This window comes from Phoca vitulina, unplaced genomic scaffold (genome assembly GCF_004348235.1).
Source record: "Phoca vitulina isolate PV1807 unplaced genomic scaffold, GSC_HSeal_1.0 scaffold4, whole genome shotgun sequence".
In the NCBI taxonomy this organism is placed as follows: Eukaryota; Metazoa; Chordata; class Mammalia; order Carnivora; family Phocidae; genus Phoca; species Phoca vitulina.
This window is the reverse complement of record NW_022589707.1, coordinates 62783759-62802179: the sequence shown is the minus strand read 5'-3', so window position 1 is coordinate 62802179 and position 18421 is coordinate 62783759. Positions and strand designations below refer to the sequence as shown.

Here is an 18421-nt window from a genome sequence, read left to right as displayed (position 1 = left end):
AAAATAATTGGAGATTATTGCTACAATATCTACTCTACATTTCTGAATTTCTGTTGTTCAGTCAGTACATGAGACAAGCTTTTATATAAAAATATTTGTGTCGATTTATTAATACATCTTTCATTATTTTGCTACCGAACTTGAATGTAAGACCTAACCATTATGGGGGCACAGGAGGGGGAATCTGGAAATAGTATGACATGAGATAAAGTGTGTAAAAGTTAATTGTGAAGAATCAAATTTGTATGAATCTAAAAGAAGATATAAATGATGGCCCAACCTATTAATCTTATAAAGCGATATGTATGATAGAAGGCTGAATAATTTCTGTGGCAAATACATTTTCTGTGTATCATAGCAGAACAATCTTTCCAAATAATTATTAGTATTTGTCACATCATTTAAATAGTTTACGCAGAAAAAGGCAAAGCAGTCAAAGGATTCACTGATGACAAGAGGGTATGAAACTTGTCACTGGGAGGTTCCTTTTCATACAACAGAGCAGCCACCAAGTTCAAGGTGACAAATGGCAGAGGAACTTGGTAATCTGATCATTTGGAATTACTGCGGCAACACACTCTGTTTTGTCTTTGTGTTTTTTTGGAGGTGATGAGTGTGTGGGCGTACTCTCTAAGGTGTGTCTATCTAATTTCATTTAAAAGAGACCAAGACCAAAACTTGAAGTGCCATGGTTAAGCTGTGTGCCATGCAGCTGGACCTTGTGTTGACAAAAGATGTACACAGGACCGAGGATGGCATGAAAAGCTGTAGCCGGCGCTGTTGTTTACTGAGGGCTTACCATGCGCCGTTTTCCAAGCTCTCAACTGGTATGACCTCATTTAATCCTGTTGATTTAATGACTACTGTTCCCTTCACTTTGCATACGGGGACTGAGGTGATGTAATGTGTCCAGGTCGGACAGTTGGAATGTGGTGGACCCACCAGGGCAGGGGAAGCCCGTGCCGCTCCTGACCTTGCTGCTTGGCCATAGCACACGCTGTAGAGAGCTGACCATCAAGTTCAGAGCTGAACTGGAAAGAGGACTTGTTTCTTGTGGTCACGGCATCGGCAGGATGAGAGCATTAAGTGTTGACACATCTGCTGCAAAGACTGTACTCTTTGGGTTTGGGTCCCAGCTTGTTTCCTGCATGTTTTTTTTTTTTCTTTCTTTCTTAGACTTTTCTCCTTCGTGAAAAGGAGATCAGGACACGAATTCAGAGTTATGAGTACGATTTACTGAGGCTATCTGAATCACCTCGTATGGTGTTGGTGCGTAGCAGCAACAACTCCCTATTTTTTCTCCTATTCTCTCCCCATCCTGACCGCGCCCCCCCACCCCCCACCTCCAAGCTTCTTCCAGTCCATGTGGCTGGATTTGAGAGAGTCAAGTATCTCCCTTATGATAGTCTGGCACCTTCAGGCTCCTATCTGGCCTCGTTCTTTATTAGGGCTATTTACTGGTTGAAAATTGATTCATGGGCGCCTGGGTGGCTCAGTTGGTTAAGCGACTGCCTTCAGCTCAGGTCATGATCCTGGAGTCCCAGGATCGAGTCCCGCATCGGGCTCCCTGCTCAGCAGGGAGTCTGCTTCTCCCTCTGACCCTCCCCCCTCTCGTGCTCTCTCTCCCATTCTCTCTCTCAAATAAATAAATAAAATCTTTAAAAAAAAAAAAGAAAATTGATTCATGTAAGTGTTTTGCCTCCTATGGTTTCCTAAGCACCTTCGTGGAAGAGGTACAAATGGAAGGTGTAATATAGCTAGAGGGGACGGGATGGATTGGAGGAACGGAAGAGGCAGAGATGAGGAAGAATGAAACAGTAAAGAAGAAAAGCAATTAGGACAGTTTATCTACATTTAGTGCTGAATAACTGAGCACTGACTGGTTTGTTCACCCTCTGAGACATTTCTGTCTAGAGGTCAGGACACAAAGAGAAGACAAAGTCTGAAGGATTAGGTCCATTTATTCTCTCTAATTGAAACAATGTGCTCGTGCACACACCGGCTTCCTGCGCTCAGCTACTGCCATTCAAAACAGCAGTAGGGTGACATACTCCAAATGGGCGGAACTTGATCAGGGTTATTCTCTTCAGGAGGAATGCAGTCCACACCCAAAGTGACCTGAAATCTTGGTCTGATGGTTTTGTCCTTTAGCGGTTTATCCCTAATGCCCCCATTTCAGCCACCTGGCCAGGCACATACAGAAGGGATTTGGGTCCTGTAAGAGCACTTAGACACCAGGCACAGAGCTGCTGTCAGGGGCAGGAGTGGAAAATTCCCATCACTCTGCTGCTTTTGTCTGAGTTGGCTCATCTCTCTGCCAGAGTGGTTTTAAGCCACTTACGGCCTTGACCCAAGTTCTCCAAAATTAACCAACTGCTTGTTTCTCTCCACCAGCTATATCGTTTCTTCCCATCAGGCCTCTCTGCTCACGCCGCTCCCTCTCCTGGAATGGCCCTCTCCCACCCTTCACTGATGTCAAGACTTGATTTTCAGGACTCAACTCTGTTTCTCTAGGAAACTTATCTTGACCCCCGATAAAGAGTCAGGAGTCTCTTTTCTGTGCTCTAATTGCAGTAACCTATATTCCTTATTGCTCTTACTGCGTTATCGCATCATGACTTGGTATGTCTCTCTCTCCTCCTGTACGGGGAAATCCTTAAAAGCAGGAACCGTGTCTCGTTCATTTTTATATTCCCAGAACGTGCCATGCTGTTGGGCATATAGCAGTTATTCAACAAACACTTGTTGACTGCTTGTCAACATCCATTCTAGAATGAGTTCATAACTCTTTCAGCCAAGAAAGTGATCACTAATGACCATAATTAGTGCACTGGTATCCAGTGGTACTAGGGTGGGGAGCTGAAAGCATCTGGGGCAAACCTAATGGAGAAATTAAAATTTTCTTTCATGCAAACATGACACACTGGGTTTTGATATGAGACTTAGAATCACTGCTTTTTGAGAACTTGAATTCCTTCCGGAGGTGAACTATAAGCCACTGGGTGTTAGATCATCTACAACTGTCGCTTGGTCTTCTCTAGGTCTTATCTCATGCCATGGTGTATGTTTTTGGGAACTGCTCTTGAGCTCCAATGAGTCATTACTTTTGGAAATGATCAGAAGCAGGTACTTGTTGTATTGCCTGGGCAACCAGCTGGGCAGGAAAGGAAGACTGTCACTGGGTAACACCACACCACCTTTCTGTTCTTTTTCCACCTACAGCATCATTTCACAGGATCTCATCCAATGCCATGAAAAGAAGGACCGAACTTTGGGTCAAGAAACTCACTCTGCTCACATTAGCCTTGTAATCTTGGGTAGGATAGTTAACCTCTCTGAGACTCCTTTCTTCAATACAACTCTTCTACCTCACCTTGCTGTTGGAAGGATTAAATTGTGACAGTATATATCAAAGTGGCATCTCAGCTTTAAAGTACCATACAGGGAGGCTACTGTTATTATTGCTATTACTGTACTGTTATTAGGGCAGGATGTTGACCTCAAGTCTTCAGACGACGAAAATGAAACTCTTCTGTCATATTCTCTTTGGAGGGTGGTGGTGCTAAGAAAATACAAAGACCTCTCAATGACACACATAGTTTCTGAGCTCATACATTCTAAACTAGGTCTCCACAGAGTGCTCCATGGCCCGGGCTTGCTACTTCCTGGATTTCTTTTGGATTTCTGTACAATTTATTTTTCTGTTGGGACTAGTCAAGAGATGGCATGGTTTTATTTGGGTCGTACTGTCTATTAGATGTAGGTCCTTAAATGCTTTAAATGCCAGGTTTATAATTTAGAACCATCAAATGCCCTGTTGAGGAATTAGGAAATATACTGCTTCGGCATATTTTTGGAGAAGCGATGTCCCCAGACAAAAGGAACTGATAGTTTCCGTGGATTCAGCATCTCTCAAATACCAACACTGTCTTTAGAACTAAAACTTACACAGATATTTAGAGGCATTCCAAAGCAGACAGTTTAAGTTTAGAGTGAGTTTGTAAAAGTGCCCAGCAGACCAAAAAAAAAAAGTCTTTGTTTCTCCTCACCTGTTCTTTTAAAATAATCCCCATTGGAGTATCCATGCATATTAATGAAGTATCCTGCCCAGCATGAGGCCAAAGGGTTTGAGGCCTATTTTATGTTTTTAATATTATTATTACAGAAATGTTGATAGCCTTCTATAATTGCATTCCTGAATTATAATCTATTCTTTTGTGTGGAGATGGCAGTCTGCTTCAATTTGTAAACCACACATATAAGAATAGGCCTTTAGCTGGATGTAAAAGACACTTGAATAATTATAGTTTAATAGGGCAATTATCTCCTACAATACCACAGGTTGAGCTTGATGCTGCTTTGATCACTACAATAAGGGCATTGAATCTGTTTGAAAAAAAAAAAAACAGGGAGACTTTTCATTGCTCCTGAAAAGCATCAGAAATGTTAGGAGTTGCCAATGTGATAAATATAACATACAAAGTTTTGAATTATATAGATTCACTACTCATTATAAAAGCAATTAACACAGATCACTTTACATTTTCCCTAATTATATCAACTTATTTATTGCCAACTTTAAAAAAATAGAGCCCTGGTCTGATGAAGACATAATTACTGCATCTGGCTCTATTATTAACCATCTATATGAGGTTGGTATATTTGGGCCTCAGTTTCTACATTTGTGAAAAAGAAAATCAGGTCAGAATCTTCGTGGTTGGACTTGAAAGCTTTTATCTTTGGCCTTTGTTTTCTTGAAGTTCAGTATAAGCACCAGCAGTCATATACTGTTGAATGGAAGGTGGGATTTACCCCCGGGAGTTTTGAGTCAATGGATAGCAAGATTTTCAGACCTGCTCCCTCACACCTTCACTTGCTGATGCCACAACTCAACTGGCCTGCTGCAATCTAAATTTAAGATTAAAAATCACAAGTTTTAAAAACACTTTAAATCCACCTGGAAGTATGCTTTAAATGCTTTTATATGACTTTCTGAAGCGGAATCCCTATTAAACCCCGTTAATTAGATGCTGAGGGGTACTTCTGAATATTATTCATAAAGTTGTCACTGATATTTCTTTCACCCTTTTGGAGCATTATCTTTACTGGTCTTTATCTTACAGAATGTACATGCCCTACAGTTTGAGGTAAATTGGGTACTTCATGATTATAAGATCAAGGCTTTCTAATTCCTTTTCACTACGTACTCCTCTATGTCTGTAGAAGCTTTCCTGTTCTAGAAGACAACAAATAAATAGCATCTATAATAAGGTTAATATTTTTCAAAACATTTAACTATTGTATTTCCTAAATAACATTCCCCTGCAACTCCCTCATTCATTAAGTCAAGGTCATTCATTGCTTGAAGAACAAATTAGATTTTGTCTAGAGTAGGTTCTCAAAGTGGGTTCTCTGATCAGCAGCATCAGCATCACCTGGAAACTTGTTAGAAATGCAAATTCTCAGGCCCCATCCCTGTCCTGCTGAATAGGAAATTCTTCTGGGAGGGGTCAAGCACTCTATGTTTTGACAAACTTTTCCAGGCAATTCTGATGCACATTAAAGTTTGAGAATACTGGTCTAGAAAAAAGAAATCATTGCTTAGCTTTGAGTCTCAAAGCTGACTTTCTTGAGTCTCTAGGACAACAGCTTTGAAAACCAGGTTTTATTGAGTGAGAAAAAGAATTTCTAAGTAGAAAAGCTTATCTTTGCATATGAAGTGAAAACCATACTACTCTGGAAATAGAATTTTACTAAAAGCCAGAGTATTGAGAACATGCAAGATATGGCATAGGGAGAGTCCCCTGCAGTTGGAAGGAGCAGTGGTGAGTACAAAGCCCTTCCAACCCCGAAAGGAAGAGGAGAGAGCTATACGGAAACACAAATAACCTTGCATTTCCCCTTCATGGTGGAAATACCTGGGGAAATGGGGAGAAACATAAAGCAAGAAGGATAGAAACACCCCAGTAGAGCAAATCTTTCTCTTCTCATAGTCATGGCTATGACATGTGCTGAAGGGATTCACGGGCCCTTCACAGTGTGAAGAAAGGAGGCTGACTCTGCAGGCTCCCCGGGTGGCTTGAAAGAGAGAACTGGTGTCGCAGAACAGGGCTGGGGCCTGGCCAAGGAGGCTGCAGAGTCAAAGGATCTCTCGGCTCCTCAGAAGTGAGGGGAGCCACCTGAGTGTCAGCAGGGGCTACCAACTGCACCTTTGGATAAAGGCTTTGGAACTAAATATTTTCTAGAAAGAGACTGCTGTCTCTTAGAAGCTGGTGGGATGGGCCTCTAAAGCAGGATAAGTTACAACAAACAAAAGTAGTTGTAGTTTCCATCCACTCCAATCTGTTACTGTTAAATTGAGATCTTTCTGATCATGCTACTTTGATCGACAAATGATTTTACCCACAACGCATGGACAATGGCGGGAGACATGAAAAGGGAGAATATCCACTGTGTTGTTGGTGCTCTCTCAATTTTTAAGCTGCAGCTTGGAACCACTGGGCATCTTTAGAGCCACCGTCATCTTTTTGAGGTCCCTTAGATACTTAATAATTTACTGAGAGGTGTGGGTGGTCCACGTCCACACTCTTGGAAGACATGTAGGAAATATGTGACCCATAAGCGCGCTCTCATGGGTGCTTCCTGACTCGTACTACTTTCATTCTCCAAATTCCTTCCCTGCTTCTAGTCTCTCTGTCGACTCTCTGATCCATTTTCATAATGGGAATCACTGATAACATACAGGTAAAAAATGAAAATGAAAACGTCAATCTGCACCGTCTAACTGCCATCTCAGCCCCCTAGACCTCTGCTAAAACTCAGCGTGCTGCCAGCAAAGCCCAAGCACTGCTCTGTGGCGGCTGCAGCTGCAAAGGCATCCCGCAGGTCCGCGTGTCCTGCCGGGCTCGTGGGGTGTAGACGGCACCTTCACAGAAGGCCGGGTGGAGAGCCGCAGGCCTAAAACTCATGGCGCTGTGAGGTTACATTTGGCACAGTACACAATTTCTGTCTTATTAGAAACATCACACTTGTAGCTTTCCCCGGTAACAGAATCTTAATTAAAAGGGAGATGGTTTCTTGACTTCGAAAAGCGGAGATATCATACTCAAATGAACTAGAAACATTCAATTGTTAGGAGGACTTCTTGGCTTGCTTCCTATGCCTGACGCTCCAAAGACAGCGTCATGGTTAAAAATGAGGCATTTTTACAAATGCCTGCAATCCTCTCATGTTTTCAAGGTATGCCCCTTCTGAACCTGATTTTTACGTTAGCCCTATATAGATACAGCTTTAGGTGGAAAAATTTATTTGTAAGGCACCTGAAACAACTCAAAGATATAAACAACTCGAACAGAGATATACATTCACAGAAATTGATAGAAAGATGGGATGCCCTGAGCCCTATTTATTTATTTAGCTTTTGCTATGCTTAAAACAAACAAAGAAAAAGACAAAGAGACTTTAACAGCTGGCAGCAGAAGAATGTCTTTTCATTCCTATCTCAGGCCTTCAGTCTAGCCCCTAGCGAGAGTGAATGCACAGCATATTTCTGCTGAGTGATGGGATGAGTTTATGGAGGAACGGATGAAGGGAGGAATAAAATGTACCAATTAAAAAGGAGAATGAGAGCGACAAAAATCTTGTGATGCAGTGACAAGGTTGGAGATAAATAATAGGTCACAGAACAGCAAAATCTTATAGGTGCTCCCTGTTTACCTCAAGAAATAAAGAGTAGAGAATCAATTAAATATCAATTGACTCTGGTTAGAAAACCTTTCTAATTAGCAACAGGAAAATCATATGTTTGTTGATCTCTTAACCAAATGTGATTTTCCTTGGTATAGAATTATTCTTACTAGGAATCAATGTAAAATTATAAAAAATGTTTGTACATTGCAATTCATGTGGTATATAACTAGAGAAAGTATACTAACAAAGCTCCAGGGAGGAATCATAGACATATTACAGTGCAGTTGGAAGAGTCTGTTCATTTAATTAAGAATCAGGAAATTTGGTTCTAGTCCTGGTTATACAACTATGATTGTGACATTGTGCAAGTCACATGTTCTTCCTGGAGTAGATTTCTTACCTAAAAAATGAGGGAGCATACAAACCATGTTTCTTGAAGCCCTGAATATTCTTTGGTACAAATTTAAGCAGCTCCACTTTTTTTTTTTTTTTAATTCAAGTATAACTAACATATATGTTGCAAATGGCAAGATTTCATTGTTTTATGGCTGAGTAATATTCCATTGTATGTATATACCAGATCTTCTTTATCCATTCATCCATCAGTGGATGCTTGGGCTGCTTCCATATCTTGGCTATTATAAATAATGCTGCAATAAACATTAGGGATGCACATATCTCTTTGAATTAGTGTTTTCATATTCTTTGGGTAAATACCCAGCAGTGGAATTACCAGATCATAGGATAGTTCTATTTTTATTTTTATTTTTATTTTTTTAAAGATTTTTTATTTATTTATTTGAGAGAGAGAGAATGAGAGAGAGCAAGCACATGAGAGGGGGAGGGTCAGAGGGAGAAGCAGGCTCCCTGCTGAGCAGGGAGCCCGATGTGGGACTCGATCCAGGGACTCCAGGATCATGACCTGAGCCGAAGGCAGTCACTTAACCAACTGAGCCACCCAGGCGCCCAGGATAGTTCTATTTTTAATTTTCCAAGGAGCTTCCATGCTGTTTCCCACGGTGGCTGCTCCTGTTTGCATTCCCAACGACAGCAAGCAGCTCCATGTTTCTGCTTCACCAGTTGGGGTCCCAGGCAAGAAGATTTCATTGGAAGAAAGGGAACTCTGGCTAACCCCGCCCTGACAACACTGGCCATATGGATCCCTAGATTTTACTGAGCTAAATATTCAGATATTAAATTACTTATTTGAGAATTCTTTTGGGGTCTTAACTTCAAGGGGATTGTCACAATGTCAAAGACTTGGTATGACACCGGCACCAAGCAGTGGGACAAGATAGCAGTGAACCAGTACAAACTGGCTGGATACTGACTCCGCCCCAGTGAGGAGCTGGGTCTTCCAAAGGGATGGCAGCATGACTTCTCTCTCTATGGGAATCCAGAATAGCTCTCACTCTTGCTGCTCAAGGGACTGACCACCTTAAGGTGCCATCCAAGGAAATCAGAACATAGCTGCCCGTGTGGGTAATATCTGCAATTCTCCCATAGAAACATAGATAAGATTCGGCTTGAAGTAGTGGAAAAATACATGATCCTGCATGTCACGAAACCCCGCGAGGTCAACTGCATAAGTGAGAGCAAATGAAATGTGTCCAGAGGCCCTCTGGGAACTGTAAAGTGCTGGCTTTATATCAACGAGTGATGGTATTATGTGAAATGCATGCTTACCTCGTTGTTGCAGAAGCAGTAGATCACGGCGACGAAGAATCCCTAAAAAGAGGAGGAAAAATAGAACTGAAGTTATTTTTGGGTGCATTATGTTCTTTAGGAATCAATATAAATAGACAGCCCAGAGTGCGCTAGCAAGTCAAGGTTTGATGAAAGACGATTACTAGCGCACTCATATTCAGTGCTTCACTCTAAGAATATTCTAGTTTAAGAGGGATGTAGCTTCCAGCTTGGGGTCCAGTGGAGGCATTTCTGACTGTTAGGAACATCTGCCTCTCTGCCCTGTGTTTTCATGGCATTGGTGACTATGATGCTAGCAATCCAGGTTGGGAAACTGATTGGCATTGGTTATGTTGATCTTCAAAACTCCCCTTCATGAAGGCAAAACAAATGTGGCCTTCAAACTACTGGAAAGGGGAAGGAAAGGTTGAAAGGACAGTGGGAATAGAAATTCTGTCCTCAGTACTCAGTACTGTGCAGTGGGTCTGTCCCTGGACAAATATTTGTCCTCAGAAAGATGTGTTCTCAAAGCTCATACTCCCCCTGTTTCCTTCCTCAGTTTTGAGATTCAAAAAAAAAGGGAGAAACAGGCAATGAGAAAGAGAGAAGCTGTATCCCTTCCAGGTTACATCTATTTGAAAAGGCCAATCACAGATGGGCCTTGGAAAATGCTTCACCCTACGTCAACTAGCTGAGCGAATAGTTGAATAAATACACCACTGGCTTCTTTACCTGGAAATGAATCAGAGAGTGCATCAGGTAATCATATATCTTCCCAAGCATCTTGTTGGAAGGCCTCCAGGGAAAGACGACGAACTGGATTCCCAACAGGGGCACCAGGATCAGAGTGGCCCTCACTGCCTTCAGGTACATGTGCGATTCCGCCTCCTGGGTCTCCCTCATCTTGCTCACGAGCACCCGGACGATGTTGAGCAGGAAGAAGAAATTGACCTGCCAAGATGCGATGTTATGAGCAAATCATCCAGGTTGGACCGACTTAAGGATGCCTGCTTTCCTCGGTTCTTGTTTATCTCGTCCTGGGAGCAGATGTCACCCCACAGGACGGGACAGACAGCCTGTGAGGTGGTGTAATTCGCTCAGCATTGCCTGAAGCATCCGTATAACCAAAGACGCTCCCCAGACCTGAATTAACATTTCCTTTTTTTTTTTTCGTCCAAATGAGAAAATATTTTTTTCTTGTATAAGTAAATATATTAGGTTCAATTCCAATGAGGGTGGTTTATTCTTTACTTTGATTTTTATGATTTTTACGAAGGAGAGTCATAAATGACACTTTTAGATCTTGCTTTCTGGTCATTTCATTACAAAGATTTTCCCCTTAGGCAGGACCACTTCATGGAAAGTGAAATGAGGACTGAAGAATTTGTCTGTAAAGTTTATGTAGTAGAGACAGTTAACCCAGCCTTCTTTTCTTTCTAATAACATTTTTTAAAGAAAATAACTTCATTGAGGTACAAGGCACATTCAGTAAATTGGAGATTTTAAGTTTACATTCAAGAAGTTTAGAGAAATGTATGTACCTGGGTAGCAACCACTCCAAACAAGAAAAGAGCATTTTCATTACCCCAGAAGGTTCTCTCCTGCTCCTTTGCAGTCAACAACCCCCTCCACCTCAATCAACCACTAATTTCTATTACCATAGAAGTGGAGTGTTATACAGTATGTTCTCTTTCGTGTCTGGCTTCTTTGGTTTGACATAGTATCTGTGAGATTCATTCATGTTGTATATACTGGCATTTCATTCATTTTTATTGCTGAGTAGTACTCCATTACATGGATAATACACATAATTTGTTTATTCATTCTATTGTTGATGGAAATTGGCATGGTTTCACAATTTGACTATTACGAATAAACATGCTATGAATATTTGTATACAGGTCTTTGTGTGGACATATGTTTTCGTGTCTCTTGAATAAGTACCCAGGAGTAGAAGTAACTGCCTGTTGATATGGTAAGCATATATTTAACTTTATAAGAAACTGCCAAACTATTTTCCAAAGAAGTGGCTTCATTTTATGTTCCCTCTAGTTCTAGTTGAGAATCCCAGTTGTTCTCTACCCTTGTCAACACTTGGTATGGTCACACTTTTTAATATTAGCCATTCTGGTAGGTCCCAAACTACTTTTGACTGTGAAGATTAGTTTTGAAACCAAAGTTGTTTTTAAAACTTAATTGATGATTTATTTTTAAGTTATTAGAATGATTTTTCTACCCTAAATAGAAGTAAACATTGTTGCCCCCAAAACTCAAGAAAGGAAAGAGACCTTTAGTAATAATTAAACTCTTATGAGGTATTGGAAATAACTGGACAGTTGGGCTGGTACGTCCATCACTGCTCTGGAGAAGGGTAAAAGAAATCGAGTGTGCACTGGAGAGACTGGAGCAGTGGGAAGTCAGGCTGGATGATGACTCGGTTTGATGGGTTACTAATGGATACTTCTTCAATACGACTCAGACTGTTTTCATTTTTCTCATTCCTACCCAAAGAAAAAACACTGTCTTTGAGGTTAGTGGGAAAAATAATGTCTAAATAATAAATGGGATGGTTGTCATGCTCGCTACCATAGAGTAAACCTTGGGTAAAAACAAAGAGCTTGGAAATAGATGCAGATGGTCATATTCTCCCCAAACCCAACTTCTTACTAGTCATGTGATTTGGGGTGAGTTTACTTGAACCTTTGGGTCTAGTTTTCCTAATGAGTTAAAGTAGTCCTGATGTATCTACTTTGAAGGGTTGCTGTTAGGAACAGCCTGGCAATGTATGTGAAGGGCCTGAAATACTTTTAAGTGCATGCTCCGTGGTAGTTCTGATGATGGTTCACGGACCAAAGATGAAATGAAAGATGGTTTTGTTTGGCAGAGACCAGGGAAAAAGGTGCAGAGGGACTCTGATTTTTCACTTCCTTTATCAGTAACATCTTCTTACCATTCTTTAGCCCCTTGGTCTTTACCTTTAATGAGGAGCATGTAGGTATAGCATTGTTTAAAGAAAACTGTATTTTTGTGATGGCGGGGGTACAAATGAACTTATGCCCCTTCCCCAACTGTGTTAAATAAAATTTAGTTTTCTCATTTGAAGACCCTCAAATTGAATTGTTACAGATGACCTCATTATAGATCATCATTATATTAGCCTAATTTTGAAGTTATGATACATATGCGACACAGAGCCATCTCTACAGAAATCTTCACAAAGAGATAACACTTAACAATGGATTTAAAAAGCAATTCTCAACAACAACAAAATAAATAAAAAGCAATTCTCACCACCAGCGCTGCCATGACGGGGCCGTGGATGATGTAAAGCAAATGGGTTTCCACACTCAGCCAGCAGCTGAAAAAAAGGAGGGAGGGAATGCATGAATATAAATGCATTTTCTTTACAAATATGTTCACTTAAAAACCACCAAAATACTTACTTGTCATTGAAGTACAGCGCCCTAGTAATCGCATGGATAGTGGTTGGCACCAGCGGGAACCCTGAAAATGTGAAAAAGCAGAAATCACACCTGATTTCTTGGTCATAAGCTACAACTGTGATTGCATGGAAAATGGTCGTTTATTTTCAAAAATAGTGGCAAATTGTGATATCTCTGTCAAGATACTTCCCTGATGTTTTTACACAAACTATTTGTGGTCAAACCAGGTAAAAGTCTCTTGGTTAGAACATCATGTGTCTTCAGAGTTTCATTAAGAGCATCCAGATAATTAAAAGCCTTTTACAAATTATCCAGGATGGTAGGCACCTTATTACTCTATGACCATTATACCATTGTTATGTCTATGGTGATGACAATGATGATGATGATGATGGTGATGACTATTAGTTGAGACCAGAAAGCTCTTCACTGCGTGTGAACTGGACTCTCTTATAGAGAGGAGTTGGGTCCCCATGGAGGGAAGTGACCTGGGGCAGCTTATGGAGACAAAAGCCTGATTGCTCTGAAAGCCTTGTTGATGTTCATAGTATTTCTTGTAGGCTTTTTGTTTTCCTGTCTGTTTATATCACATATATTGATCCCGTTTTCTTTCCATAAGAATATTTCAGGGCACAACTGCATTCCCCACCCTCTGTAAGTTCTGCCTGCAGAACCTCTATGAAGGCAGCTTAGCATCTACTTCCCTGACTAAACTCCAAGTGCTAGTAAAAAGCAACTTTGAATTTATAAACGGAACGATGGGGGTCATTACCGGCAATGCATTCGGTCAGGGTACCTCTTTTTAAAATCATTTTTCATTCTACAAGTGTCATCTAGAATAAAGTTGTGATTCTTGCAAAATGATTTTTTTCTCAGATGTACCCCAGCCCAACAGAATATTGCTTGAGACATTTGTAGAAAGAGCTTTTAAAATTATCATCGGATTAAGAAATGTATCTCAGAAGTGAGTTAGACCTCCACACTTTTATTTTCTGTGAATTATATGCAGAAAGAGAATGCCTCAGAATATTGAGTTTTCACATGAGAACAACCTCAGCTTCTTAACCCATGAAGCATATCATTCAATAGGGCCATTGATTAAATGCTTGGCCTGAGAGAATTTTGAGTTAGACTCTTTACACAAAACATAATTGTGTTTTATTCACAGCAGTTCTAACGTATCATTTCCCCACTTGGGTTTTAGAAACAGAAATTCATTCTCTTGATTTATTCTGAAACATACGTTTTAGAATTAGACAGCAGAAGAAGCATATGGAGATTCCCCCCCACCTCATCATTTTGTAGAGAGGAAGATGTGTTCCTTAATGTACAGAGGAGCGCGGACCCTGTATCTGCTCCTTCCCGGTGCTCTTTGCCTTGCTCTAGCCATGATACCGCTTTTGAGGCAGTTTGTTTACCCTTTCTCTTCCTCTCATCCCCCAGGCACCAAGGGCCATAACGGCCCTTCCTGCCACTGAAGTTGGGGAGGGTAAAAATAATCTCTTCTCCCTAGGATTCTTTTTTTTTTTTTTTTTTTAGGGGGACCAAATAAATTCTACGTGTTCATTGTAAAAGTCCACGGGGGGAATTTCCTTCTTTGAAATTTAGCAAGAGGAGAACGAGCAAGGTGAAGAATCAATCTGGAGAGTGTTGTAAAATAAATGATTTTTTTCAGAGAACTAAACTTCACTATTTGAAGTTGCTTCAATTTGAGAGAAATCAACTACTAAGCGGCCCCGTGCAGATTTGTAAGGGAGTAACTACCGAAAGAAGCCTTCTTTCACTTTCTATTGGGAAGAATTGCACCACTGGGTACTTTTCTCCCAGAGGGTGATGTTCCTCAAGTCTCTTATAATTTTTAGGATCTGTTCCAGATCCTGGAGTGGGTAGTATTATTCACAGCTGAAATGAGTGGATGGGATGTACGTCACCTGCAAACAAAGTTATGTCTTAGGACATAGCTTTCTTGGGCCAAATCTTCTGCCGTACCACTTTCAGACTCTTTTCAAAGCACAGGTTATGCCTTATTTCATAGTACCATAAAATTTAGGACCTATCATACTTTTTAGGTGTGAAAATAATTTCAAAAGGACAATAAAAATATTATCCAGTAGAAATTTTTTCTTCTTCCCTGCTCCATTAAATTCTTTAAAGATTCTGTGACACTATTTTTCTTGAGAAGTTATTTCAGTTGTACTTTTCACTGTCTTCCTCTCACCCAAAGATAATACTTGCCCAAAGTTCTAAGACAGAACAATTGCTTCAAAACACATCATCATGGTTGTCTCTCAACTTTGTTCCCAGACATGGTGAAGAGTTGGGTGGAATTTTGGAGCGTGTGCACACACACACGTGTGTGCAGGGGTAGAGAAAGATAGATTTAAGTCTGGCCTGCTAAGAAATAATTACATTTTAGAACTATATCGGTTGACTATCTGTCTTTCCAAACATCTGTCTAGAGGGAAGTGCAAATCCTCATTCTTTTAAATTTATGATTCCATGCTTACCTTACTGAGTGCAATGTTCCTTAGGATCCCACTTCAATCATTCTGATAAAGTTTTAAGTATTTTCTGATTAAGAAAGGTTAAGGTATCCCATAAATATTTTTACTTATTTTTATTACCTTCTTTTTGATACAGCTGAACAGCTTGTTCCTTTTTCTCTTTGAATTGTTTATGCGTGTTAAGCAGATGTCTTCATCGAGCTGTCTATGATGATGTCAAAAGTTTTATAACTAATTCACAATGCATCAGAATGGAAAGAGTAGTTATAAATTGTTCCTTCCAGGGTGTCCTCATCTCTGCTGAATGTCACAGGCAAGAATAAATTTACAACCTTTTTCTTCCATGGGAAATTTTCTGAGTATGGCAGAGAGATGTTTTTGAATAGTCAAAACCAGTATAGGAAATATGCCATAGATTTTATTTTAAAGGAAATAAGTAAAATACATCAGACAGAAATGGCGTGTGTGTGTGTGTGTGTGTGTGTGTGTGTGTGTGTGGCAGGCCAGGGGTGGGATGTTATTTTCAGGTCTTCAGTTGGAAGGCATCTGACCAGCACCAATCATTACTATTGTGATGATCAGAATTACTATTGGGGGCATTGAACTGTATTCAGTTGATTCCTGGTATGATTAGCTTTGGAGGACAAGAAATCTCTGACAAGGTACATATGAGGCTGAGAAGGTCAGGGAAAGGTAAGATCAGCCTCTTGTGGAAGGCTGCAGCTAAAAGAAAAAATAATAAAAGGCCATTTTGATCTTTGTATTCTGACCTGTTTTGAGGTCAAGGAAGAGCAAGAGAACCCAGCACTGTAGGACAGTCACAAGCCTGCTTTCTAATCTTGCTAGATCATTAAGGTAACAGAATAAGGGGGTTGTGGGGGAACAGTGGTGAGGTGGTTTGGGGTATATTCTAGATGGGTTGTCCAGTTCGCAAAGACCCCTCTCCCATTTTTTCTGGATGGGTCACCCATCTCCAGACATGTTTGCACTATGTGATAATCTCCCTCTCAAAGTCCGTGGCCATTATTCATTGAGTAGTGGCTGGCCCCCTGAGTTCAGTTGGAGCAATCAGATTCTCTTGTCCTGCTATTCAGAATTAGGACTTAAAGACAAGCACCTAGTCTTTTTATGTACCTGGAACAGAAAAATGTGAGCTCAGGAAAATTTGGGGTAGCTTTAATTGACCATTAGGATTGGGGGAGCAGAGACCCTATGATCTATGGTCTGTAGAGAAAGAGAAGGGTTAAAACAGATGCTTAGGAAAAAAAAAAAAAACACACACACACACAAGACAGAGACAAAAGATAGAAGGAGAGTGCTCCTGGTTTTCTAGTCCCAGTGTACAACACTTGTAATAGCCTTGGTCCATTTCAGCCCTTGACTTCCATGAGCTACTCTAGATTCTGATAATTTCTCTCTTTTTGCTTAAATTAGAAAATCTTATTCTCTGTTACTTGCAACCAAAGAGACGAAGCATCATCAGTTCATCGATGACACACCCCAAATATCTGCCCCACTAGCCCACCACTATACTTTTGTCCTATTGGTTTTGGGTCACGTGTTTTGCTAAAGTCCATATATACCTGTTAGGAAGGGTGTTTTGGAAACAAATATTGCATAGGGCCAGGCCTGGTGTAGACTGTGAAAGATTTTAGGTCACTTACATGACTTCCCAGACATATTTCCATACAGTTGGTGACAATGCCTGTTGAGTAGGGGTTTAAATACAAAGGTTGATGTTTTCAGAAAGCTTTTGGATTATCTTCTCTCCTCATTAACTCTTTCCTCTCCTATCAATATTTTTAGGGGCTCTGCAAAATGCTGCATTAAAGAGCAGGCTTAATTGAGAGTAATCCACAGCTTCTGCTCCAAGAGCCATAGTCACCCTATCAGTGGAGAATAAGGGCAAGCCTTTGGTTCTACAGTCGGGATCCTCCTCTGATATGGGAGGTTCACAGGATGTGTCTTTTTTTGGTAAGGCAGCATGCTTTTTTTGTCCCAGAGCTTTTTGCCTCTCCCTGTCTCACTACCTACCTAGTTCCCTTCCATGAGAATGAGCTAGACTTTAGCAACCCCTGGGGGAAGGGGAGAAATTCTAGAGTGGCCTCATCGACCTCAACACCCTACCTTAGTCAACCAGTACAGAAGCAGCCATGGTTTAAGCAACCAACCACAGGCTTTTCAAAGTCATTGCCATGCACTGTGGTGTCAGGTAGGCTGCACTTGGAGTCCCATGAGGTTCTTTATGTCTATTGTTTGGTGGGATTCTACCTCCTGACCTTTCACTGGAGGAGTCCTGCTGATGGATTGATAAGAAGGAATGTTTTTGAGGAAGGGAAGTGGTGCCTGGATGGAGGAGATACAGAATTCAGAATGTGAAACTCTCCTTTGTTCTACAAACAGGATGATAAATAAAACTGAAGGGAGGGTCTAATCAGATCTCTCAGTCGGGGCACATTTGTCCATCTGGTAGCTGGGTTTGTTTCCTGGAGAAATGCATAATCACACTCCTCCTTCTCTGCACTGACTCCCATGCTGATCACAATCCATATGAACTTGTTAAAGGGCTTCTACCAAGCTCTCTTGGAGACTGAACTCCTGCCCCCACCTGTGTCCCATCATTCCTCACAAGATCTAGGCCCCTGATCAGTTTCTGAGACCAGAAAGACTAGAAGACTGTAAATATGCAGACAGAGGTGAAGGTGGCTCAAAACTCAGCTGGAAAAATACATACCCCAGCCCAAGAGATAATACCACCGCAGGTGCTGCTCCTCGGTGAACACGGCCACCACGATGAGTGTGTGCAGATAGATTCCTTCACAGAGCATCCAGAAATAATTGCATGCCATCATGTACTGGTGAAAGAAATGCAAAATCTTGCAGCTCAGCTGTCAGAAAGAAATGGAGAAAGTCAGTGGAAGATATTGACCGTGAACAGAGGGTAATGTGAAAACAAGCCAAAGTATTTGTATTCAGCCTTCGAGGGAGTTTCCCCAAGCATCTGTGGACACGTGCCACCCTCTGTCTCCTCATATCAGAATGACAGTGCATAGAGCATTAGTATTACAGGTAAATAGCCATCTAGGGCAATGGAAGCCT

The 18421-nt window shown here is 41.0% G+C and overlaps 1 protein-coding gene across 1 annotated transcript in view; it reads right to left on the bottom strand.

The window, feature by feature from the left end:
* Positions 1-18421, bottom strand: part of CALCR (calcitonin receptor) — a 64428-nt gene that overhangs the window by 1100 nt on the left and 44907 nt on the right. The window contains exons 7-11 of the mRNA XM_032401254.1: positions 18057-18210; positions 12819-12879; positions 12667-12733; positions 10108-10326; positions 9376-9417 (exon numbers count right to left, since the gene is read on the bottom strand). Of these exons, the coding sequence (XP_032257145.1) occupies positions 9376-9417; positions 10108-10326; positions 12667-12733; positions 12819-12879; positions 18057-18210 (543 nt within the window). The remainder of the gene's footprint in view (positions 1-9375; positions 9418-10107; positions 10327-12666; positions 12734-12818; positions 12880-18056; positions 18211-18421) is intronic.